Consider the following 25753-nt stretch of genomic DNA (forward strand, 5'->3'; position numbering starts at 1 on the left):
AGAAACGACACAAAACAAACACTGTCAGGAATCTCAGGGCTACAAATTTGCATCAATCCTCACAGCACACAAGAAAACCAGATGCTTTCAAAATCCTGCACCAGTCAATCAGAAAGACAGATAGATGCTCAGGCAGGGCTCTATAGAATAAACCTTTCTCTCACCTTCCAGGCCAGCCGCGTAGTACTCCAGTTCCGGATCGTGGGGCGAGGAGCGGTGGCTGTTGCTGTGACTGGTGCCTCCGCTGTCGGTGCGGTTACGGGGTGCGCTGGAGAAGAGGTGACTGAATCGACTCTTCCCCGTCACTGTGTCTCCCTCGTCAGGATTGGTTATCTGGGGCTGGCGACAGGGAATAGGAATACAGTCGTTAAAGGTTCTATTTACCTTTGGGAGCAGTGATTTAAAAAATGTTCAAGATATCACATTTGACGCACATGTGTAGGTCAGTTGTATCACAAAACATCCTACCATATAAAATTTTTGCAATAAAGCCTAAAATTTAAGGAGATATCACTATTTTTCATAATAAACCATAACTGTATACAGTTTAGCCTGGAAACATTTTTATTATAACTATTGTTCACATTTTGTATATTTAACAATACTTCACATTGATTATACTGGTTCAAATTTTTCCATTTGTCGTTTCTATCTCTAACTCACATTTTAGACCTATTTTGAAGCACTAATGCTGGGTTTTTGTTTCATCTGCAAATGGTAAATTAATGCCTTTAAATTTTGTTATGCTGGTACTTACAGCCCCCCCCCCCCCCCACACACACACACATTGGTGTTGTAATCACTAAAGGGGCAAACCTGAAAAATTAGACTTACAAATAATTATATAAACTAGAAAAGCACTCTGACAACGCAGACCTCCGCCAAGCAGCTACTTTCCACGACCGATGATCTTGCTCTTCCCAGAGGGATTTTTCTCCTCTCTACCACTGGGGAAAAGCTCTTTGGGCTTGTCCATAGAGATCAGTGATTTCCACCCATAGGTATACATGCTGAAAAATTGCCCAATTTCCCAATATAGAAGCCTTTGATACGTCATAAACCCTCAGCTGCGCGGCGCACCTCGCCCTAGCAGAAAGTGGAGCGCACACTTTAGTGCGCGTATGAAAACCTCAAAAATGCGCAGCTTGAACTCCCAAGTTCATTGACCCTACCTGCCAAAATATCAAAAATCCTTCATAAATTCCCAAAAAATTCTCGGATCACTACCAAAAGTTAATCATCTGTTACTTATGTCATTCTCAACCGTTCCTGTAGGTTTCATCCAAATCCATGAACCACTTTTTGAGTTATTTTGCACACGGACAAACTAACTAACTAACAAACAAACCAACGTTAATGAAAACATAACCTCCTCCCTTGGCAGAGGTAATAAACTTGGGTCAAAGGTAAGGCAAATTGGTGGCACCTACAGCCCCCTATTAATCCTCCTTGCATCAGCACCTTACCTGTATGTTATATATTTTAAGAAGCTTTTAGTTTTGCAAATTTTGCCAGTTGGGTGCTATTCTCAAATTCTACAACACGCAGAAGTATCAACTCTGAACCCGACATAAATGCAACTTACATGCATATATTTCCCCGTCCACGTACTCCATGATCGCAGATTCCACCACTTGCAAAATTGTCAGGAAGTCTCGATTCACAAAAAAATTACTCACACTAAACAATGTACTATACTGTATAACAGTAAGAAAAACACAATGTTAGAGAATTAAATTCAACAAGTACTTTCTGTGTCGCAGGGACACTGTGTCTTAGTACAAGGTGCTTTCAGCTCCTTCCCCAGTAAAGGCATGCTGAATTCGAATCCCACCCAGTACGTTCTTACCTGGGCAAAGTGTTTTACCAATAATGTCTCTCTTGGGGAATGAAAATGACAGGACCCTCAAGCAGAACAGTGATAACACAAAGATGAGGCTACCCTCAGTAAAAACGACCAAATTAATATACACATTTCATAGTCGGAAACATTTGTGTGACACAAGTATATTCCACTTCAAAAATTTTATTCCATCCACAGACATGCCATTTTACGAACAGCAAAGTGTGTTCCTAAACCTGTATCTATCTACAGTACTATCTCCTAATACTCCTCTTACTATCTTCTGAAACTTCTGAGATAACGGTTGTCATGGAGACAGGACCTTCACTCACCAGCATGTTATCCATTTTGAAGAACTCGTTGAAGTCAAAGTCCTTGCCTGATGTAGCACCGCTGGTGTTATTACCACTCTCCTGGGAGACTTCCGGTGAGCTAGAGCTGGCAGTTTCCATGCTTCCGTTTCGGTCAGCTACAGACGGGCCTGTCACATGAACGCAATCAAAAGTAGTTTCTCAAATCATCTGCTACTTACATCCTCATCAGTCTTTTCTTTTTTCTCTAGTTTTGTTTATAACCTTTACTGTAGGTGACACAATAATACTAGCCTTTATTGCATCAAAACATATGTGCACAATATCCGCACTGCAGATCAAAGCTTCCTTTCCCTTTGATAGATAATTCTAACACGGCTTTTGAACAAGATCAAATACAGTCAAACCTGTCTATAGCGGCCACCCAAGGGAGACGGGAAAAGTGGCCATTATAGACAGGTGGCCGCTATAGACAGGTAAACTAGCTTTGTGTGCATTGCTTACATGTACATGTATCATTGTTGTATCCTTACATGTACATGTATGTGTGTACGTATGCACACACCGTATGTTTCATGCATTTAACCATGCCGGTGTATATGAAATTGATGCACAATAGTATGTGTATTGTCGTTAAGAAAGCTTAACACTAGTGCATTATTGTGACTGAATGAGGGATGAATGCAGCTGTGGCGATCACTGAACGTTGCCCGCATGGCTACAAAGCAGAAAAACACGCAGAATTATTGGCTCGGCTACGGCTCCATTGGGGTTTTGGCCGCTATAGACAGGTTAAAATCTACCGCGGGAAACAAAATTTGTGGCCGCTGGCCGCATTAGACAGGTGGCCGCTATACACAGGGTCGTTAACAGGGATTTTCTCTCGGGGGGATTTTTCAGTGGCCGCTATAGACAGGTGGCCGCTAAGGCAGGTTTGACTGTACAGTACTGAATGCTACTACACTGTATTAATGATAGATTAAAAAGAAAAACAAATATGAAATACAGAGATACCACATGATTCTTTGAAAAATAAGACAGTTTCATAAAGGATACTCCATCAAAGTGGGTCATAAATGAGCGTTTGTGGTAAACCCTTGCTTGTGTGGATTTCAATTACTCCCGCACACACACAAGTTTGCTGAAACATTCACTGTCACACAACTTCCACTTTTTCACAAAGTTCTGGGAGCTGTCAAAGGCATCAAGCAGGCCACACTGACCATCGGCAATCAACTTACGCCTGGCCTTGACCTCCGGCTCACTCCCGCTGTCCTCCTCGTGGTCGTTGAAGCCGTGGAGGATGATGGTGTCGCTCTGGCTGGTGGGACCACCAGTGAACCACTCCGGGGTATCCTCATGGCGCCGCTGGTACCCTGGTAATGGAATACACAGGTGAAAGGAAGCCAATGTTATGTAATACTCACCTCTTATAACCAGATTATGTATTATACAGATTATTGTATACGGTACATTACTAGAGACAACTGAGCAAGTTTTGTGCCGACATCAGATAGGCTTATTTTTTCTGTTTATATACTTGCTTGAGATAGTTATAACAAAACTGTCCACATAAAAAGTCTTCTAAAACTATCACAAACTAAACAAAATGCATTTCAAACTGTTTGCAGACTCCAATGGAATGACTGTACAATTGAATTACAGTTCGACCTCCATTATCCGGCCCCCTTTTATCTGGAAATCTCTGTTATCTGGATGCGTTCACGCAGTGAAGGACTTTCTTTTTTTTCATCCAAAAATTGAGAAAAAACAGTGACTTTAACATCTTTTCATGGATCTATTTCACTAATTTCATAAGATGTGCATGATAGGTTTCTAAATATCTAATGAGGTAAAACATGTATGATTTTCACATAAAGATATACTTTGTTTTTGTGAAGAAGGGACTAACAATTTTGCGCAGGCTAGCATACAGTGCCGCTCACCAAAAAGTCTGACACGTTTACACGATTCGGACGAGTGCCCACACAGACGCCAGTATCGTGTATTTGGCACGACTACACGTTTCAAAAGGTGTTCCGAGTCAGTGCGCTCGCGGGGAAACGCGTAGTCGCGCGAATTACACGTTATATCGGAAGCCGACCTCCGCTGACCCGAACCGTGTAATCGTCGAAACGTGAAGTATTTACACGATTCGTCCGCGCGCGCGCGCGCTCTCCGACTCGGAGATGCATTGCCGTATACAGTACACACAGTGTGTGTGCAGTGACATCGCTCGCCGCTCCAACCCGCTGTTTGGGTGGTTTTAGTACACACATGTGTACGTACATGTATACAATGTACGTACGGCCGGCCGGCCGGCTGTAATACAGCTAGCTAGCTGTACAGTACCGTACACAAGACTGTGTGTAAGGTTGGACCTACTACTCATCGACCGCCTAATGTTTATTTGCTTGATGATTAAGAATATTTAACACTGAAATTCACGTAAAAAACTTGACCTACGTGATTGAGAAAATCCAGCTCTATCAAATGCCGTTGTTCCCTTTTCGATTCGAAGTTTCAGTGCAAAAATATCGCCGACGAACTTGCGTCGCCTCGTTTCAGCTCCCCGCGGTAAATCTCGTTATTAGGATCGACCGCTGTTTTTGCATTGACAATGCACGCAAACGAGAAGTGCGTACTAAGTGTTCAGTGCGCCAATTATATACACGATCGGTTTAAACAGGGAGGTGAGAGGAAATTTTGTCTCACCTCCCTGGTTTAAAAGACGGTGGTCGATAGCAGTAGGGCTACCATACATGTCGCATGTTGTAAGTCCATGGTGTAGTCCTAGTAGGCTAGTGTGGCGTAAATTTTCGAGGTTTTCCGTCCACTTTCTCTCACTTTTCTCTCTTCATTCGTATCATTATATCCCTTTATTTTCAGAGTGCAATCGTACTTCTGAAAGTGTTTTGTTCATATTTTTTTTTGTTAAGTGATTATCTCGTTCGCATATGAGTGAGTTTTTGTTCGAGTGTTTATTTTTTTTTCTATTCTGATTGAACGATCGGACATGGCATGTCACGTCGTGCGAGAGGACAAAGTTTGAATAATTGCACCCACTTGTTTGTTTCCGTGTTCTGTATAATAGTACACTTCGGGTATTTTTATTGTTAAGTGTCTTCGTCGTTCGTCTTCAAGCTTCATGTTTTCACCCTGGGTTTCCTCATCGTGGTTTACCACTGCCATTTTTTTTTTTCTGGCACAAGATGTTCTGTGTGCATATATTTCTTTCTTTCTTTTCTTTTCTTTTTTTTGCGGTAAAATGCCATCGTCGATCGTCTTCTTGTACAGACTACAGTATTCAATTCATCACTCTACATAACTTTACTAGCTTAACACTACAGTACACTGCATTGTAGTAGTTTTACACCTCCCATTTCATTTTTGTGTGCAAGTAGATCGAACGATAGATCTAGCTAGGTCTGCGATGTTTGAATCGTTTGCTGATGCGATGTGTTTGGTGACAGTGACTATGATGGAAGTGATTTTAATTAAGTTGCTGTGGATTAGATTGGCTGTAGGCCTATACAGTACCATGATAGCAATGATAATGAGTCTTGAATCTTTGTGGTATTGATGTAAGAGCTCTGATGATGCAATTTTCGAGTGACCATGACCTTGACGGCGATTACGATTAGATCTAGCCTAGATCAAGACATCGAGGCCCATGACGCGAGTGACACAGACAGTGCACGGGGGGCTGACGCTCGCAAAATCGCTCGTGCACAGAAGTGGTCTAGGGACCAGCATTTTTTTTTTCATTTATTTTTTGTTTCTTAACTTTGCTTGTTCACTCGTGTGTAGTGCTACCAAAATTTATGTCCCTGAAGTCATGTCTCTGAAGAAATTCAACCAAATTAATTTGTAGACAATCAGTTTGCTCAAATCCAGTCTGTAATGCTAACTTAATTTCCATTTCAGAACTCGATGGAATCCCATTTTCTTTGCTTATTTTTCCACTATCAAATTATTTTGATATCTCTACGGTATTTCTGATGTATTGCATTCACCATTGTACTACTGTATATCAATAAAAAGCGCCTGCTGAACAGGTGTTTCGGGTTTTTTTTTTTTCTTCATTTCCTTCCTTTCACTTTCTTCTTTGACCCTGGATGAAAAAAAAAAAAATCCAATCTTGCCATGTAAAGACAGAACAAATACCATCGTAAAAATATGACAGTAAGCTAATAAAAAGAAAAAAATAGGCGAGCAATGAAAATACTTGTTTGCGGGAAAATCATAAATCAAAAGTGATTTCTTATGAAGCACATCTTTCAAACATATATGCCCTACAACAGCTTAAATGATGAAGTAACTGAAATCTGAAAATTATCGTGGCAACAAGTCATATTGGTAGCGAGTTCTGACTAAAAAAAAAAAATAATAATAATAATGCCTCCACTCCAACACCATTTCGTGGCGGAGGCATAAAAAAAAAAGAACTGTCAGACCATTTTATAATGTCTGAATATGTATTTTTTTTTTTTACATGTAATGGAGAATGTTATGAAACCAAACGCCACCGATAAAATCACAGTCGCTAACAACTACAGAACCATAACAGCTGATTACTTATACGTCGTATCTTTTTAACTTTGAACTTTTATCTTTCGACCCCTTCCGGAGTATGAGAAATGTTCACATTATGTTTACAATATTGTACAGCATTAAAGAATCACAAAATGGCAGTTTTGAAAAAGAAAACACGCAAGAGATGAGATACTATACCTAACAATAAACTTTTCACAAGAACTATGAGCAGAACTTCTGTAATATTACTTTAACAAACTTGGCAAGTTTAAACATCACCTTCATATTTTTAGTATTAAATATCGCATTAATTTTCAAAATATTTTGCCTAATTACGTATTTCTTTGGAATATGAATTTTCCGTTCCTCGGAAAAGTAATCGCACTGGAACATTAATGAAAGTCATCACCAATCAAACCGACGTATATGACGCCAACTAACTGCAAGAAGGCGCATGAAATTTAGACTTAAGTCAAGAACTCTGCATATTATCATTACATTTTTAAATTCAAAATACATGGTAAGAAGATTCCTTGGACTGAATTGGTATTTATGAACGGAAAGTCATTACTTTTGTTGCATCTGTTTGCCGGTTTGCATCGACGTAAATATGCACGGCGATGGAGGTATTCAAAATTTGACAATAATTGTAAGAAAAAGCAAACCAAAATAAAATGACCGGACGCAAAATGAACTATATTATGCTAATTACTAAGCGATGATAATATCTAGCGTTAAAGAACATGAGTATAAACCAGTTTGCATGCATGTTTGTATGCAGGTACATGTATTACGCTATTACAATCATAAACGGCATGAACAAAGGGCCTATAATATTACAACCACCACATGCGAATATTAAATCAAATGGAACGATAATGGTATCTTATTGGAACAAAATGATGAAATGCAAAGATAAACGATGTGCTACTAGTCTTGTGCATAGGGAAATTCATGGCAGAATATATCAGAAAAACAAATCATATACGAAGGATGCATTAATGTGTACAAAACAACATCATATAATGTTCATACTTCACTCTGCACAATTAAGAATTGAACAGATATTTTCATGTTTGTGTTCAGAAACATAATCGACATTTTCAGGATAAAACGGGCCAACAATTTTGAAGAATGTCTTCAAGCGAAAGGATGGACTCGACCAATCGAAACGAGAGACGCGGTTTTCGTCATTATACGTAACACAAATTCAAATGGTTTCTTAGTGATCCATGCACCCTGCTTATATCCCGTTGTGTACACTTTACACATCACATAACATTTCCCGCCTTTTCACTCCTCACCGATTGATCTGTATGATAGTACTACATGTAGAAACAAGCTCAACTCACCCAAGCTTTAGCGTCCATTGATGCTACGAATATGATTTCCTTATTTGCATATTTTGCTACAAGTTGGTATATGACTAAATTTATGTTAGAATTTGAATTTGCATTTAAGACCATACCAAATAACGTGATTGCCAAACCGGCTATAAAAGTGAGTTGGACAGGAGACTTCATCAAAGCAACATTGTGTGCTCCCAACTTACTCAGTTCTGGAGCGCTGATATAGAACCTGAGCCGTATGGAGTTTCAAACATCATTGTCAAGGCGAAACAGGGCCGATGATTTTGCACATTATCTTCCAACAAAGGGATGTATTTGAGGAATCATGGACCAGGTGCGCGTCGGTCCGTCCATGAATGAAGACAAAATCACGGATTGGGCGCGCGTCGGTCCATGATTAAAGATGCGGGTTTCGCCATTACGTAACACAAATTCAAATGGTTTCATTGTCATTGTCAAGGCGGAACAGGGCCGACGATTTTGCAGATTATCTTTCAACGAAAGGATGGATTCGACGAATCATGGACAGAGCACGCATCGGTCCATGATTAAAGATAGGGTATCCGCAAAATCAGCTGTTTTCAATCGTCAATATCTAGGCGGAACATGACCAAACTTAAAAAAAAAAAAAAGAGGGAGAGAGAGAGAGAGAGAGAGAGAAGAAACCTACGTCAATGTCGCATGACCCAATGTTACTTTGTGCACTTGTAGGCCTTATACGTTTGTATGTGTCTAGGCACACAACTCCCTTCTTAAAACTGTGATGTTGAAATATTATGCAATGAAATCGGCAATTCTGTCTTTTATACCTGTCTATTATAATTATTATGATTGACCGTAAAGCCAGTTTTTTTGTTCTGGGCAGATTGTGAGATGAATGTGACGCTGTCATGGTTGCCATTTTTGTCCTAAATAAAGAAATTAACCCTTACTACTTTGCTATGGTATAAGCCATATCAAATTGTCCAATATAGTATCGTTTGTATTTATGAACGGCATTATGAACGGAAAGTCATTACATGTTTGTTTTTGTTTGTTTGTTTGTTTTTTGGGCATTTGATTGACAGTTTGCATCGACGTAAATAATACGCATGGCGATGGAGGTAATTTGACAGTACTAAGAAAAAGCAAAACAAAATAAAGATGACTGGACGCAAAAAGAATCGATATTGTCTTTGAATCATTTTTTTTTCTTCATGCTTAAAGGGAAGGTAAACCCAAAGAGCAATGTGGATTGAGTGAAAGCAGCAACATTAGTAGAACACATCAGTGAAAGTTTGAGAAAAATCGGAGAATCGATGCAAAAGTTATGAATTTTTAAAGTTTTGGTGTTGGAAGCGCTGGATGAGGAGACTACTAGAGGATATGACGTATGAGTGGACAACAATACAAAGAAAATATAAAGGATATTCAACAAAAATTCACTTTTCTAGAATTATGAAAGAGCAGTGGACCAACCGCTTTCAGAAAGCAGGGGGAATAATTGCTACCCTTAACATATGTCAATATCAAGTTGATGGAATTTGCAATTTTCATGAAAAATGGATTTTTGTAGTATTTTCTTTATATTTTCTTGATATTGTAGTCCACTCATACGTCATAACCTCTAGTAGTCTCCTCATCCAGCGGTTCCAACACCAAAACTTTAAAAATTCATAACTTTTGCATCGATTGTCCGATTTTCTTCAAACTTTCACTGATGTGTTCTACTAATGTTGCTGCTTTCACTCAATCCACATTGTTCTTGGGGTTTATCTTCCCTTTAAGACGAAACGAGGATAATGCTACCTGTTGTAGCTTTAAACAACATGTGTATAATACATTGGCATGCATGTTTGTTTGCAGATAGTGTCTGTGATGTATGCAGGCACGTGTGTGTGTACTGAGTACTTGACTTACAAACGCGGATAATACAATAGTGTACCTGCATACAAACGTACTTTTATACAGTCATGCATACTCGTTTACCAATGTATCAACGCTATATGATAAATAGCGTCAATTAGTTGGACAAAAAAAAAACACAAACCAAAATAAAAAAGACTAGACGCAAGATAATTTTTGAACTATTTCATGCTAAAATCTAAAGACGAATCGTGGATAATAATCGTTAAACAACATTATTTATGTTTGTATGCAGGTATTATCCGTGTTTGTATCGAGATAGGTGTATGTGATGTAGGCTATATATATAAAAAAAAAAAAAAAGAATATGCAGGCACGAGTAATGTGTACTTGATGGTTAATATTAACTGCCCATTCAAAGATAGATACATGCATAATAATGAATAATATTTCAAGAAATTGCACAAGGAGTTTCAAGCCTGCCCCATTACAGTTCCTGACTTGGTCCCCAGAAACATTAATCGACTAAACAATGTTATTGCTGGTTATACATGTATTTCAAAGCAAACGAATGAAATACAGAATCGTGACGTTCGAAGTCAAGTTTGGAATCATCATAATGATACGATGTCATGTTTATGTTAACGAAATGAAGAAAGTACTCAGACAATTTTAGATCCATAGGCGAGACTGTGAATTAACAAATTTAATGTTTAATGAATGTATGCATAAAAGCGTGAATATTATGCAAGACAGTTTGTGCAATGTGTATACGCACACAATCATGTCTGTATCAATGTTTAGATTCAGCTAGTATGATACATGCTCAGTACACAATGGTACGTATAACAGGTATGTATTTGGGTTTGCGATGTTCTTCACGCCTGTTTTCTCCGTAAGTGGGTTGATCATGATGTACACTATCTTTTTTTAGCGCAAATATATATACCCTGTATATATAGAACACCGCAACAAGCCACGCTCATACAAATACTATAACACCACGATGTCTTTTGTCTTTGGTCATGAAAATGGCATGCCAAATGATAACTCTATAGCCATCTGTTTTACCTGTAGAGGTAATTATTTCATGTAAAGATTAAGGAAAATTTAGAAAATTAGCGAATTTGTGGCAAGACACATTTTCTTCTCGGCGGGAAAATCATCAGCGTACCAACCCTCCGTGAGCTTTGTTTAATTAATCCCAGTGCCTTCGGTTCGCACTGATCTCCAAGATCAGAAGAGGGTCCACTCTGTTCCGCTTGGATGCTATTGTGCGGGACAGATGCCAGCCGCTCACTGAATTAGCTGTCCCTCTGAAAGGATCGTCTTTCCGCGGTCACCTTTATTGTAAGCTGTCTTTTATCACCAACTCCGATTGTCGACCTTGATGCCTGCAAAAAGATGAGACGTTTTTGTCCCTCCTCATGCCGATTTCGTATAGTTGATGCCGAGAAGCGAAACACGAGCTAGCAGACAATAAATGAGACATTTTGTTGGTCTTTATCGTCCACCAAAGTACTACGTGTAGCTCTCTCTCCCTTCTTCTTTATCTTCTTTGAAACTGTAGTGAAGTATAAAAAAGTACATGTAGTATGTTGCAAAATCATTTATCCGCCCGCGGGACTGAATGTGATTTTGCAGCACACATAAAAACTAGCTTGTGTTCCGTGTTTTCATTTGTATTCTCTTAATTCTGATTACATCGTGAACGTGTCTTGTGTATGTGTGTGTGTGGGGGGGGGGATTGGATAAATTTTGACTAAGCTTGCTTGGCTCGTTCATGTTTTCTTCTTATAAAGCGCTGAAGTCCATCTGAAATGATGCTCGTGACGCTGTTAAATAATTAGCATGAAAAGTACGTAAGACAACCACCGCATGCGATTATTAAATAAAATAGTTCGATATCTTATTGGAACAGATTAAATGCAAAAACAAACGATATACACTGTACTACTTGTGCATAGCGAAATACATGTCAGAACATAAGAAACCCCAATCATTATAGCCTATACTAACGATGCATCCCTGTGTAAAAAACAACATCAAATTATAATGTTCCTGTAAATGAAAATTAAGAATAAAAAAAAAAAAAATGATTTGAGAAGTTGTGTAAAGGAACGGGCAGAAGACTTCTGACGGAGAAAAGGGGAAAGACTGTTCCAGAGAGAAGGACCGATGTGGAAAGGGCTGTGATTTCCTAAGAGCAAGATGATCTAGAACCAGGAGAGGTAAGCACAGAGCAGGGAGGTGGAAGAGTTCTCTCTTCCACCTCCCTGCACAGAGTCTTCGAGGGGGTTTATATGAACATTATAGAGTTGTGGGGGTATACGAGGGAGGATCCATGGACTTTGGGATGCGTATAACACCACTAATATAGGCAAGCATCACAACTGGGCTACGGTGGGCTGCCAATGTTGTTGCTGTTATTTGGTTTTAATGGCGTGTATGTATTACGCAAGATTCTTGGGGCGACGTTAGCCTTTATTGAAGCCCGTCTATAGTATTTATATTTGTATAATAATTTTAATTATTCATAAAATCGCAAACAAAAAACTTCATATATTATATATTTTGGAAGCGTAATAAAAATATTTTGGGGGGTTTTCAGTCCAAGGAAACTTGTTTTGAATAAAAAAATTTAATGATAATATGCAAAGTCTTTGGCTCAAGTCTAAATTCCACGCGCCTTCTTAAAGTCACACGTGGATGCGATGCATACAAAGTAAAAAAAAAAAAAAAAAAACCATAATAGGTATGCGACGAAAATCCTTGTTTGTAACATTATAAATCAAATGTGATATCCAATAATCTTATGAAGCAGTACTTTCAAATACACAAAAGCTTCGGTAATGAAGCACGTGAAACCTGAAAACTAATGTGGCAATAAACGAGCGATACTGACAGGGAACTCTGCCCCCTCCCCCCCCCCCAAAAAAAAAAGACCCCCCCCCCAAAAAAAAAAAAAAAAAAAGAAAAGAAAAAAAACTGTCACACCATTTCAGGTTTTAATTTGTCTTTTTTTTTTTAATGGGTGAGATTATGAAACCATAAACGCCGGTAAAATCACAATCGCTTATACAATTGCAATCTAATGCAGAGCTGTAGGGTAGTACGACTGAACTACTCCGTAACAGTTGATTACGGGTACTAATTACTTACTGTGATTCTATTGGTGGCGTTTATGGTTTTGAAATCTCACCCATTAAGAAAAAGGGAAGAAGACAAATTCAAACATGAAATGGTGTGACAGTTCTTGCCAGAGTTCCCTATCAATATCCCTTGTTGCCACGCAAGTTTTCAGATTTCACGTGCTTCATTACCGAAGCTGTTGTACATTTAAAGAAAAATAACTGCTTCATAAAATATCACCTTTGATTTATGATGTTACAAACAAGGATTTTCATCGCTTACCAATTTTTTTTTAATCAGTTTAATGTCACGATACTTCATGGTGGTATGCGTTCTGTCTTTACATGGCATGATGGGATTTCTTTTTTTTTTCCATCTGGGGTCAAAGAAGAAAGTAACAGGAAGGAAATTAAAAGGATAAAATGAAATAGAGTCTACATAATGTACCTGCCCAGCAGGCTCTTTTATAACCGATATAACACAATCAATAGTGAACACAACACATCTGAAATTCAGAACCGGGTACACTTCTGGATAATTGTTCAGCGGAAAAACGAGCGAAGAAAATGGGATTTCATCGATTTTTATTAAAATAGAAACTAATTACAGACTGGACCTGACGCAAACTACATTGTCTCGGCCTAGCTTTTGGTTAAGTTTCTTCAGAGACATGAATTTTGGCAGCAATGAAAACGAGTGAACAAGCCAAAGGAAAAAATAAATCAAAAAGAAAAAGAAAGGAAAAAGAAATTCCATGTCTCGACTAGACCACTCCCGTGCACGACGAGCATCAGCCCCGTGTCAGTGTCCCTCTCGTCAAAGTCATACTGGCCATCGTCGGCGTCATGATCACACGAAACACATTGCATCAGCATAAGAGTTCGTATATCCACACCACCAGACTCATTATCATCATCACTATTCCAGCCAATCTCACTCACTGCAAAACCCTCATAATTACATCATAGTCCCTCTCACAACACTTAAACAGCAAACAATTCAGACATCACAGACCTAGCTAGACATTTTGACCTTCATAAAAAAAAAAAAAAAAAAAAATGAAAGGGAGGTGGGGGGAGAGTTATGAGCACACGAAGACGATCCACGATGGCGTTTTACCGTAGAAAAAAGATACACAGAAAATCTTGCATCGGACAAAAGGAGATGAAAAACTACGATGAGGAAAACGAGGGTGAAAATCCGATGCTTGAAGACGAACGATGAAGACACGTTACGGTAAAAATAAATACATGTACACTGTACTAACATTCTTTTTGAAGACACGTTACGGTACAATACATATACACTGTACTAACATTCTTTTTGAATACACGGAAACAAACGAGTGGGTGCAATACAAACAAATACGAATACTACGAAGTACAATGTCCTCTCGCATACTTAGATAACCTAGGTTTTGGTACTTCTACATCATGACATAGAATCTACATCGATCAATAAAAACAAACCTCACCAACACTCGGAACAAAAACTCCAAATTGTTGCAAACATGGTAAAAAATAAACAAAACACTCTAAGAAGTACGATTGTATTCTAGTAGGCCGTCCACACGTGTAAACGCGTCAGTGTGAATTTACGATTATACTATACGTACCGTACAATAATACGCACGGCAGCATGCACCAGCTCTATAGTGTGACATGTACACTTTTATTACGTTTGCGATGTACTAATTACAATGTATTGTGTGTATAGATGTGCCACGTATTGCGACTGTGGTGTCACGTCGACGATTTTAGTGCTGTGCATATGCTGTACCAATGTTGATTATTCCGCACGCAGAATTTTCCCGCAGGCTGGTGGCAGCAGCAGCTACGCTCGTTGGTATGATACGACTTAGTTTTATCCAAAGATTGTACACTATGCGACGAATACGATCTTTGGTCGTCTTTGCATGCATTACTTATCCGTTATCCATGCTCGAACGTCGTCTGCTTTGGAAACTGAGCTGATTCGATTCGATCAGCGCGCACATTGTGCACACGCGGTTACGCATGCAGCGCACCCGAAACGTGTTAACAGGAAAAAACACGTTTCCCTCGTTCCCAACCACGTCGGACATCGGCACTGAATCGTGACGTTCTGAACGCTACACGTTTCCCTCTGCGGGCGAGCCTGTGCGAGCGAATCGTGTATAATTCACTTCTACACGATTCGCTCACGCGAAACGCGTGAGCGGACACGAAACGTGTAAACGTGTCAGACGAAATGCTGACCTGTACTGTACATTACACCCCCGTTGCGGGATACGCTACCTGCCTAGCTGCTAGTGCACTGGGATGGCAGCTTGGACGGCACCTATATGCATTAACATCGTGTCTCCCATATCCGGCCAATTCGCTTATCCGGATGAGCGCCGGTCCCGACATGACCGGATAATCGAGGTCGAACTGCACCACAATATCAGTACTAGTATGTCAAGTTCTCAACCTAATTGTCCATTCAAAAGTGGCACACAAAAGCCTCCACTGAACAATAGATAGGGAGACAAGTTAATGAGCACTAGCTTATCATGCTAATCTGTGTAACATCAGAATCACATACTTCTGCTCTCTGCAAATGCTGCGCAAGATTATAGAGGAAAAAAAGGTGTTTAAAAAAGTCAAGAAGAAGCTTACCACCGTCTCTGTTGTAACCACTACGCTTATAGTAGCGGTCATTCCTGTTATACCCCTGGCGACCGCCACCTCGATCCCCGTCCCTGAAATCTCTGTCCCGGTCCCGATCCCTGTCAAAGTCCCGGTCCCGGTTCCGGTTCCAATCTCTCTCGCCATCCCTATCTCTGTCACGGTCACGGTCCCGGTCCCGATCCCTGTCACGGAATATCTCCCGCTCGTTGTTGTCCGTCGCCAGGCGACTCCGCGAGATGATGCGGCCGCTCCCGACACGGCGCCCCGGGATGGTGCGCAGGGGGAGGTCATGGTCCTTGCCCTCCGTCGGGCTGTGGTTGTGATTTCGATCAGATCCTCCACCAGAAGACTGGAACGCCATCTGACAGCCGTGCCCAAAGCTGCGGCGCTGGGGACTGAGGACGATGCCATCTTTCTCCTCAAGGATTCTCTCTTTGGCATCTTTGGCATCAAAAAAGAGAAAACAGATATTGACAAGTAAAACAGAAAAGAGGGAACATGCAGAATCACTTTATTATAATTCAATCATGTACAGCTTTAGCTCCCCTAGTGTCTCTTAGAATATCACAACATAACTAAAGCAATATGTATAGAATATCATACGGGTATACAGATATCAGATCAGGATGAACATTCATTCTTTCACTTCATCTACATAATTACACATTTAGCATAAGATTGTAAAGGATGGCAGATTAAAGTAAATGCTACATGACAATGGGCACACTAGGATTGCATCCAGATTATCTTGGAGGTACTCAATTTCCTGGTACAGTGCCCTTACAACTTTACTCTGCCATCAAATGTCCATTACTTGGCTCAAACAACGGGACATGAAAGATTCATCTTTTCCTTGAATCCTACATTGCAACTTATTTTCAACTTTGGCGATTTGCCATGCCTGGATGGTCCATAAACATTGGTATACACCTTCCATTCTATTTGGTGTGATTGTGCAATTAATTCTGAAACAAAGGCCAGTCTAGCTTCTGAGGGGATTCCCCAAGTAATGTATAATTGGAAACATTCTTATGATTAATATTTGGTGCTGTGCCAAGGTCGGTGAACTTCACTCACTCACTTAAAACTTACAGTGGATGAGAGTATTTCTACACATAAAATTTGTTTTAAAAAATACTAAAATAATAAAGATCACTATCAGTCATATTGTATTCCAATATCAGTTCAGTCAACAAAATTTTTACTAAAAATTTCCACATTGTCAAGAATTCCATGTTTACAGTACCAGCAAGCTCAATGAATCAGTTCAATCCTCAAAAAGCATTCCAGTCTTCCAGAGATGAGCGACAAAAAGATTGCAAGATACATAAATTAAACTACTATACTCTCTCAAATTTCCTGTGCTGGCACAATTGAGGAAAATACAGCTATATGACAGTTTAAAGGGTGTGTACAGTTTGGTTGAGGCGAGGATTTAGCTTTTAACGTTTTGCGAGATATTCAGAAACCACTCTATGAGATGTCAAAGAGCATGCAAATTTTAGGGGTATAATAAGTTTATTTGATGAAAATCGGTTTTGAAATGGCTGAGATATCCAAAAACAAGGTGAAACAAAGAGATCTAATAAAAGGCGTGGCCTGTCGCCTTTATCACTTTTTTGGATATCTCAGCCATTTGAAAACCAATTTTTATCAAATAAACGTTGAATCCTTCTTAAAATTACATGCTCTTTCATATTTCATAAGAGGTTTCTCATTATCTCACTTAGGAATGTTATAAACCTGAATCCCCACCTCAACCAGTACTGTACAGTCCCTTTAAACAGTGAAACTGAAAAATGCAGCTACAGTAACTCACCAGAATATTTCTTGCGCACAGGCTCCTTCCCTTCATACAAGGTCAGGGGAGAAGGTCCCCTCGACTTCCTTCCCGAGAACGAGGCATGCCACAGCTCCGGCTCCCAAACGCCCTTTTCACTGAATGAGGAAGGGGGAGCAAAGTCCACGCACCGAAAGTTGCCAGTATTATGCATCTTGAAATAACTTAACAACGTCATCCACTACTAAGGATGCATTGTACAAATGAAGCTGCTTTCAAGTGCAGTTTTCTCTACTAGACTTTGTATTGATGTCCCATCATACTGATCAGTATCAGTGTAGTCCTTTATGCAGTTAAACAAACTGTCTTCCATCCTGAAGAAGACAAAAGAAGCTCACTCTCCTTGTTGGTAATCTTTTTTTAATTCATCAAGTCTTTCATGTGAGTTCTTCAGCCATAGAAATAGTTTACTACTATTGGACTCACTGTCTTCTCATTACACTTCTGGAGCAGTTATATATTGTACAATTGTATGTAGCTGCTACCCGACATTCTTGATTGGGGTAGGGTGGTTATAATACATTTCCATCAAAGTAACTCCTTTAAAAAAATAAATAAAAATAATAATAATAATTATTAAAAAAAAAAAGTTGTCTGATCTGTCACACTGACAAGGGACAATAACTTCTTTTAACATAGCTATAGAGAATGTTGAGTAGAATCCTTTATAGACCATGCAACTTTATTGCATCTAATTGCATCTAAAGATCATGGCAAAGGTTTACCCTAAAAGCAACTTCTTTATTTATTCTCTGAATGGGAGCAGCACATTTGCACTACTTGCTTTCATCAGCTATGAAATATCTTGTCTGCAATGCTCGACACTACATCACAATGTACAAAAGCATGCTATTAACACTATTACACCACCATTCAATAAGGGTGCATGATGTGGCCTAAAACAACAATCTGAAGAAGCAACTCTGAAAGTTTGACATTATTAAGAAAAGTGACTTACTCGCAGAATTCATTCAGCAGACATTCTGGCTTCTTCTTTGACGCTGGGCTGTTGCGCAAATCCCAAAGTTGCTCCTAATGAAGAGGCAAAGATACGGCAGATAGAAATTGTATGTTTGAGCTTGTTGTACCACATGGAATTTGTATTCCAGACTACAGTATACATTTGTATTTAATCTTCTCAGTCAGGTAAGGTATTATCTGGTGATTCAATATCAACATGGCATCTGTTTGGTACTATCACTTCACTAACATGAATATAATGTCGTTGTTCCTGGCGAATGGCTCATCTACAACATTGCTTGGGTTTAATTTTTTCAGCTTGCAGTATGAAACATACAAACTACATCATTAACATTTCATTGAGAATTTAAGTGCATGTATGTAAATTTCAGTTGGTTGTTTTTTTTCCCTCAATTTTTGGATCGCTGCGACATCTGGTGTTATCATGTAAAATCATACAGCTTCAGAAAAACACACAAACAAACAAACAGCACCATCCAAACATGATTATTATCCATCTGTTCTTTACATCACATTCTTTCAGAGAATATAATCCCCTCCCGCATGCCCATTATTTTGGTGCATTCAGAAAAACAAACAAACACATGCATCTACACCAGTCTTCTAAGCTTTACATCCTCATAGTCTGAATACCATTATCTGTTACACACACACAAGATTTTCCATTTCTCGACTCAGTGTTCCAAGCATCTCACCCCAGAGTAATGCCATTTGACCCTCTTGGTCACTTCCTGGGGTTTGGTGGTATCCTCCTTGGTGGTACCACCAGGCTCCTCCTCTTTCCCACCTCCATCATCCTTCTCGCTGGTCATCTCTGCCTCCTGATAATGTACAATGTTCATGTACAAATAATAAATTGATATTACAACACGACTGCAATCCCTGGTAAAAAAAAAAAAAAAGTAGTTTCAGGGCCCTGTTTCATAAAGCTGTTCGTAAAGTTATGAATGACTTTTTTATAATCAACTGGAATATAAAGTGCCAATATGTGTGCCCATTTTTTTCCTTCGTTTTTTAACAAAGTATGACTTTAAATGTTAATATTTCATAGATGTGGCAAAAACACACTTTTAACTAAAAAATGTGATAAAATGTAAGAATAATCATTATCATCTGCAAATTTCGACTTTAGCTACTGAAATTGACAATGATTAGGAAGCCACTTGGCTTGCCATATTACAGTCGTTCGTAAAGTCATGCATAACTTTATGAACAGCTTTATGAAACAGGGCCTGGGAACCAATTTTGAGGAAAAGATTTCCTTGCTTCACAAATATGCCAAATATTTTGTGAGGTTTTAATTTTTGCGAATTTTGTGAGTCGGTTGCTATTCAGTGAATTTAAAAGCACATGAAAATATAAACTTGGATCCAAACATGATCATGACATGCACTCATACATGTACATTTCTCTGTTAAATATTGTATACCTAACAATCGCAAATCTAACCACTAGCAAAATTGTTGGAAAGTCCAGATTCATGAAAAATTAGACTTGTTAAATATGTCGTACATACCGGTAGTGTATCTTTCCCCAACACTCTATACTACTCCTTAGCTTTATTAAATGGATGCTCACATGCATTTACACTTGGCAAGTGGTGGGGACAGCGTGCATCCTCACATTTAAGCTAACAAGGGTACAAATTGTGGGGTAGTGTTGAGCGGTACGGCAGAATAAGTACAAATGTAGGGGGGGGATGAAAGGAAGTCTTTCCAATTTTGAAGCTAAAGTTTCAGTTTTTAAAAATTATCAGCTAGGGAAAACACACACACATGCAAATCTATCGGTGGATTTCATGTCATACATGTACTAATTTTATGAAGAAGGTATGGCAGATACGTGTGCCTTTAGAGGTTTTTTTTTTTAATTGCTCTCAATAACTTATATTTGTTTTGACCATAAATGAAGATTAAATTGTCATGGTCCGACAAACTAATTATATGCGTCTGTACTTCAAAGCAAACATTGTCCTGGCGGCAAATGATTTTTCTAGTCCTGTCAATTGGAAAGAATTTACATGTAGATTTAAATCTTCAATTAGAAAGCACTTAACCAGTTCCCTCAAAATTCATTATCTTCACTGAACTGGTGTTTTTAAGAGTTTGGGGAATGGAAAAAAAAGTGAAAATCAGAGATAAGAGGGACCTCAAGTTTAAAAAAAATAAAAAATAAAAAAAAATCACCTTAAAGTTCATGTAGAGTCGGCAAGTATAAGCACAATGTACAGAGTAATAAACTTACAAATTGTACAAACAACTGTAGAATCCTACATCAAAAGTCAAGCAAAGTTCACCTACAATGGCCATGAGTGAGGACTACCCAGTACTGCCAAAAAGTAAACAGCTACCGTCTGTTTTATTGTGAAAAATTACATAAAGTCACACACTGATTTAACTAATTCATACTAATTGAACATGTAAGATGAAACATTAATGAATAAGATCATGCTTACAAATGGAGAGCTGTACGTGCACTGTTGTAAATATGCATTGACCTTGAAGTTACCTGGTTAACATTTTATGCACAACACGCAAATTTGGTGATGTTCACTACTTCACTAAGCGGTTCACGGTTGAGGCATTTGATACTAAATATAAATAGAACTTGTTGACTACTGTTGGTGTAAAATTAATGCCATGGCCATGCAAGTATTGCCTATTTTGTCATGACCAACACATGAAATTCCCTGGATTTTCCTGAAAATTGTTTAAACATTTGCCAATTTGGGCATTCTCTCGATTCACTAATTAACAGGCATCACACTGCACGCTGCACTGCATATCTCACTTCAGCAAAAATAAAGCAATTATCCAGTTGTTTTGCAAACATATTTAACTGGCATCTGATACATCAAATGCCTAACAATGTTTAGGAGACATCTGTCATTTAGGCCTACCCTTATTAGGCCGAAGCAAAGAAAAAAACAGGAAAGGCTCAATTAAGATCCATGAAATATATCCTATTCAGTTTTGGACATTTAAAATCCCATGTTATATTTGAGTTTCATATACTCTACATTTTTATTCTTGATGAGCAAAGTCTACTGAACGTACAGTACAACAATTCCAAATTACTCATGAAACCCTCGTAATCTGCCACATTTTCAAAATCCAACAAGAACATGTGGAACATTCATCCTCTCAGACACGTTGTAACACGTATGAAATGGACCGTCGTCTCCCGTATGCAAAGCGCATGAGTTATGCATGACAATGCATTCAAACTGCAGCTTGCTTGTGCAGGCTTCGGTTCCTTTCCTCACTCCGTTTGCATGCACGTACACTGTACTCTACATGTATACAAAGCTGGCGACACGTCTTACCTTTACTCACTACAGGCGCAGCGCTATCTGCGCTAAGGCAGACCTGCGCGGCTGCCTACTTTGAAACCTCAGGCAGCTTTTCCACACAGCACAACCACCAAAAACTCGGAAGAAGTTGAAGAAATGCTTTTTAAGTTGGTACTTTCTTAAATGGGTTGCTACATTCACCACACGACGAAACAAAGGGGCATATTCAAAAGGTCAACTATGAAGAAACTAACAGAAAGACTTCGTCCACACAAACAATCCGCGACAACGGGTCGGATACATTTAAAAAAGAGCCCGGATGTAAACAACTGTCGCTGGAAAACCATTTGACAGCAGTGTAGTTTTATGTATGAATGTTTCTGCATTGCGAGTCAGCCAGCGCACGCATCACAATGAAGGGGGGGGGGGGAGGGGCGGTAGAAACTAATTTCCACAAATTACAGAAAAATGACATACGTCTACCTGAATATATAGAAACAATACTAATAGTAATAGAAATTCCATGTTGTGTACACTGGATGAACTTACATATTAATTAAGCAGCAGGCGAAACGGGGGGGGGGGGGGGATCGGGGCTCGCCCCCCTCACTTTTTGCAATTTAACCTTACCCTTACATAGGAACATAGGAATACATATAGGATGTCACACGCCCCCCTCCTTTTTTGAACCACGGGAGTGGCAGCAGAAAAGACTGAATAGAATGAAACCTTTGAGCGCGGTAAGGCCGTTGATTTTGCGCTGATCGAGGACCTTTTTTTTTTTTTTCTTCTTGATTGTTAGCACATGAAACCCGGAACTGCACCCCCCCCCCCCACACACACACACACACACACACACACTTTTGAAAACGTGGCGCCGGCCATGTTAAATAAAGTTACAGGATATCATAATGCATGTTCATTTGGAATTAAAATAAAATGTGTGGGGGAACCAAAGAGAAAAACTCTTTGGGGGAGGACAGGGGCCTGTCTTATAAAGACTTGTGATAGAAATCAATCACAAGTTTTTTGTGTGCTGCAATGCAAGTTGCGATTGATTTGGGGACTTGTGATTGATTTGAAGGCTTTATAAGACGGGGCCCAGATCAAGGAGGTGGAGGAGAGAGTTCCACCTCCCAGGCGAGGAGGGAGGAGGGGGGGTGGTAAGTCCCCACGGGAAGGAATCACCCTCTTGCTGAATACTTCATAGTGAGGGTCGGCATTATTGTCCGTGGTGTGTGTGTGTGTGTGTCTGTGTCATGTGTCTGTCTGTCTGTGTGTGTGTGTGCGTGTGGTGCGTGCGTGCGCGTTTTGTTTTGTTGTGCTTTGTTTGTTTGTTTGTTTGGTTGGTTGGTTGTTTTTTGTTTTTTTGTTTTTTGTTGTTGTTGTTTGTTGTTTGCTAGGAAACAATGCGTTCGATCTTCAGATAATGTAGTCTAGTTCTGGACCCTTTTTATCGATTCTTTTTTCGCCGACTATACGCGTTAATCCGAGTGAGGGCGCGATCCCGAGAACTGCGCGACCGAGAACCACAGAACTCTTAGGTTCTGTGCCGAGAACGCAGTTCTCGGGATCGCGCCCTCACTCGGATTAACGCGTATAGTCGGTGAAAAAAGAATCGATAAAAAGGGTCCAGGGGGGTGTTTCATGAAACTTTTTTGTCAGTGATTTACATCGACAACTGTTAAAAGCTACTGAAATCCTTGCGTCTGATTGGCTGATAGCAGATTTGTCGGTGAAAACCTCCGACGAACTCGTTGATGAAACGCCCCCCAGAACTAGACTACAGATAATGTTGCTTCGAGCCTTTCTGGAATCCATCAGTGATTGGATCATATAAATCCAGCTTGGACATATCCGACCGATGCAATCCTCGAGTGTGGAAATTAAACGAGTATGTCAAGTTTGTTGTTGTTGTTGATGTTTTTATTTGGAGGGGACCAGTAGGGACAGTGGAGATAAGCACCAAACAAACATAACAGAAAAAATCAGGGGCCTGCAGTTAAACCCTTTTTTAAAGTATGTGTGTAGGGGGGATGGGTTTTTCCGGGTCAATGCCCCCCCCCCCCTTGTTTATTAGATGGGAAGAATGTATGAATCCTTCGGAAAGTATGCGTACGTGTTGTGATTTTATTTCATTTCTTTTCTACAGACAGAAAACAAGGGGTGCATGCAGCCCGGGTTGCAGTCCCCTACCCCGGTTCCGCGGCCGGCAAATAACAACGGACAATACAATGCAACATACATAGCCTACATCATTATTTTCTAGCCCAAGGGATCTCATTCTGGATACCCCCCCCCCCACACACACACACACACACGCACACTATACAAGTATACATTGTAAGCGGTCAACCATAATAAACGCTTCTTCCAGATTCTTAGAGAAATCCCGTTAAGGATGGAAATGGGTTAGGATTTTGACCCCCTGGCTTTTGAATAATGGACGCAAGCAAAATTCCCTCTCTCACAGTTTTTTTTTTTTTTTTGGTTTCTTTGTTTTCTTTTTGGTCAGAAGTGTTGTTGTTGGTTTTGTTTTGCTTTTTTAAGGGAAGCTACACGTACAGCAGCGTGACGTTCGCGCAGGGCATGTGGCAAAAATTAATGCCCGGCACAAGGCTATATATATAGCCCGGCATTTTTGCAGCAAAAACATAACTGCACAGTATAGCGAGTAAGCTCATTTTGGGAGAATCGGGCGCGCAAATTGGGCAAACACCAATTAAAGGGGAGGGCTAGTAACTGATCAGTGGGAATCAGTGGAAATGCTGGGAGATGATTGTTCCAATCCTTATGGGATTCATTCAAGAGTTCATTGTATATCTATTGTTGTGTGAAAATGATTTGCTTCAGAATGGTCTCATATTCAAGTAATGTGCAGTTTAATGCTTCCAGGTTAGCGTCCCTGGTCAGTGACGGAGCATTAATCTGCACATTAAAATTACTTGAATATGAGACCGTTCTGAAGCAAATCATTTCCACACAACAATAGATATACAATGAACTCTTGAATGAATCCCATAAGGATTGGAACAATCATCTCCCAGCATTTCCACTGATTCCCACTGATCAGTTACTAGCCTTCCCCTTTAAGCCACACTATGTAGGCCTATCCCTATTTCCTAATTTTTCGGGGGGGGGGGGGGGTTAAAACTATAACCCTACGATTCGGGATCCTATTTCGGGATTTAAAACTACCCTTCATCAAAACTATTTTTGGAAAAACACTGAAAGACCCCATATTTCAACGATTTTCAGGGTTTACCACTATTGAGCCCCTAAAATAATTATAGCTACCCCTTTTCCCGATAAATCGGGAACGCGCATGCGGTACAGAATTTCATGACACTTGATGATGAAGCGGGGGTTAATTGGGTCTGGATATGGCGATCCAGCTGCGGGGACGATGGCGTGTATCATTACATAAACTAGAGATTGTAATTTGTCATCACTGACAAATTAAGGTGATCCCATTTTTTTTAATCAATGATTCGAGTTCTGATAGGGCAAAGTCTCAGCTACAACATATTAAAATCTGAGAGAAATTCACCGAAGCATAAGTAAGATAGTGCTCGATAAAGAGAGTCATGTCAATTTTCACATCTAAAAAATCCCCTCCCATAGAGATAACACGTCATAGCGAAGATAGAAAAAGAAGTACATATGACCTTTGACCCCACTTCGCACAGACAAGATGGCATCTGAGCAAAAAGTGGTTATTTTATGAAATGATCCCTGTAACATGGTCTTTACGTGTGCAAAATATGGGAAAGATAGGACATGTATTCACCAAGATACAGGATGAAACATCTATGACCTTTCACCCTAATTTACATACCCAAGATGGCGTCTGATCAAGTAGTTGTTATTTTATGAAATAATGTTCGTGACATGAACTAAGCATGTGCAAAATATGGTGGTGATAGGGTATGTTTTTCTGGAGTTATTGCACATAAAGTTGCAGAAAGAAAGA

At 39.6% G+C, this 25753-nt stretch overlaps 1 protein-coding gene across 1 annotated transcript in view; it reads right to left on the reverse strand.

Annotated features, from left to right (window-relative positions):
- LOC140227822 (uncharacterized) overlaps positions 1–22101 on the reverse strand; it is a 45334-nt gene extending 23233 nt beyond the window's left edge. The window contains exons 1-8 of the mRNA XM_072308216.1: positions 21814–22101; positions 19184–19309; positions 18466–18539; positions 17487–17605; positions 15656–16108; positions 3396–3530; positions 2176–2324; positions 165–339 (exon numbers count right to left, since the gene is read on the reverse strand). Of these exons, the coding sequence (XP_072164317.1) occupies positions 165–339; positions 2176–2324; positions 3396–3530; positions 15656–16108; positions 17487–17605; positions 18466–18539; positions 19184–19300 (1222 nt within the window). The 5' untranslated portion in view covers positions 19301–19309; positions 21814–22101. The remainder of the gene's footprint in view (positions 1–164; positions 340–2175; positions 2325–3395; positions 3531–15655; positions 16109–17486; positions 17606–18465; positions 18540–19183; positions 19310–21813) is intronic.
- Positions 22102–25753: the final 3652 nt, after the last annotated feature.

The sequence above is a fragment of the Diadema setosum genome, chromosome 4 (genome assembly GCF_964275005.1).
Source record: "Diadema setosum chromosome 4, eeDiaSeto1, whole genome shotgun sequence".
NCBI classification, from domain to species: domain Eukaryota; kingdom Metazoa; phylum Echinodermata; class Echinoidea; order Diadematoida; family Diadematidae; genus Diadema; species Diadema setosum.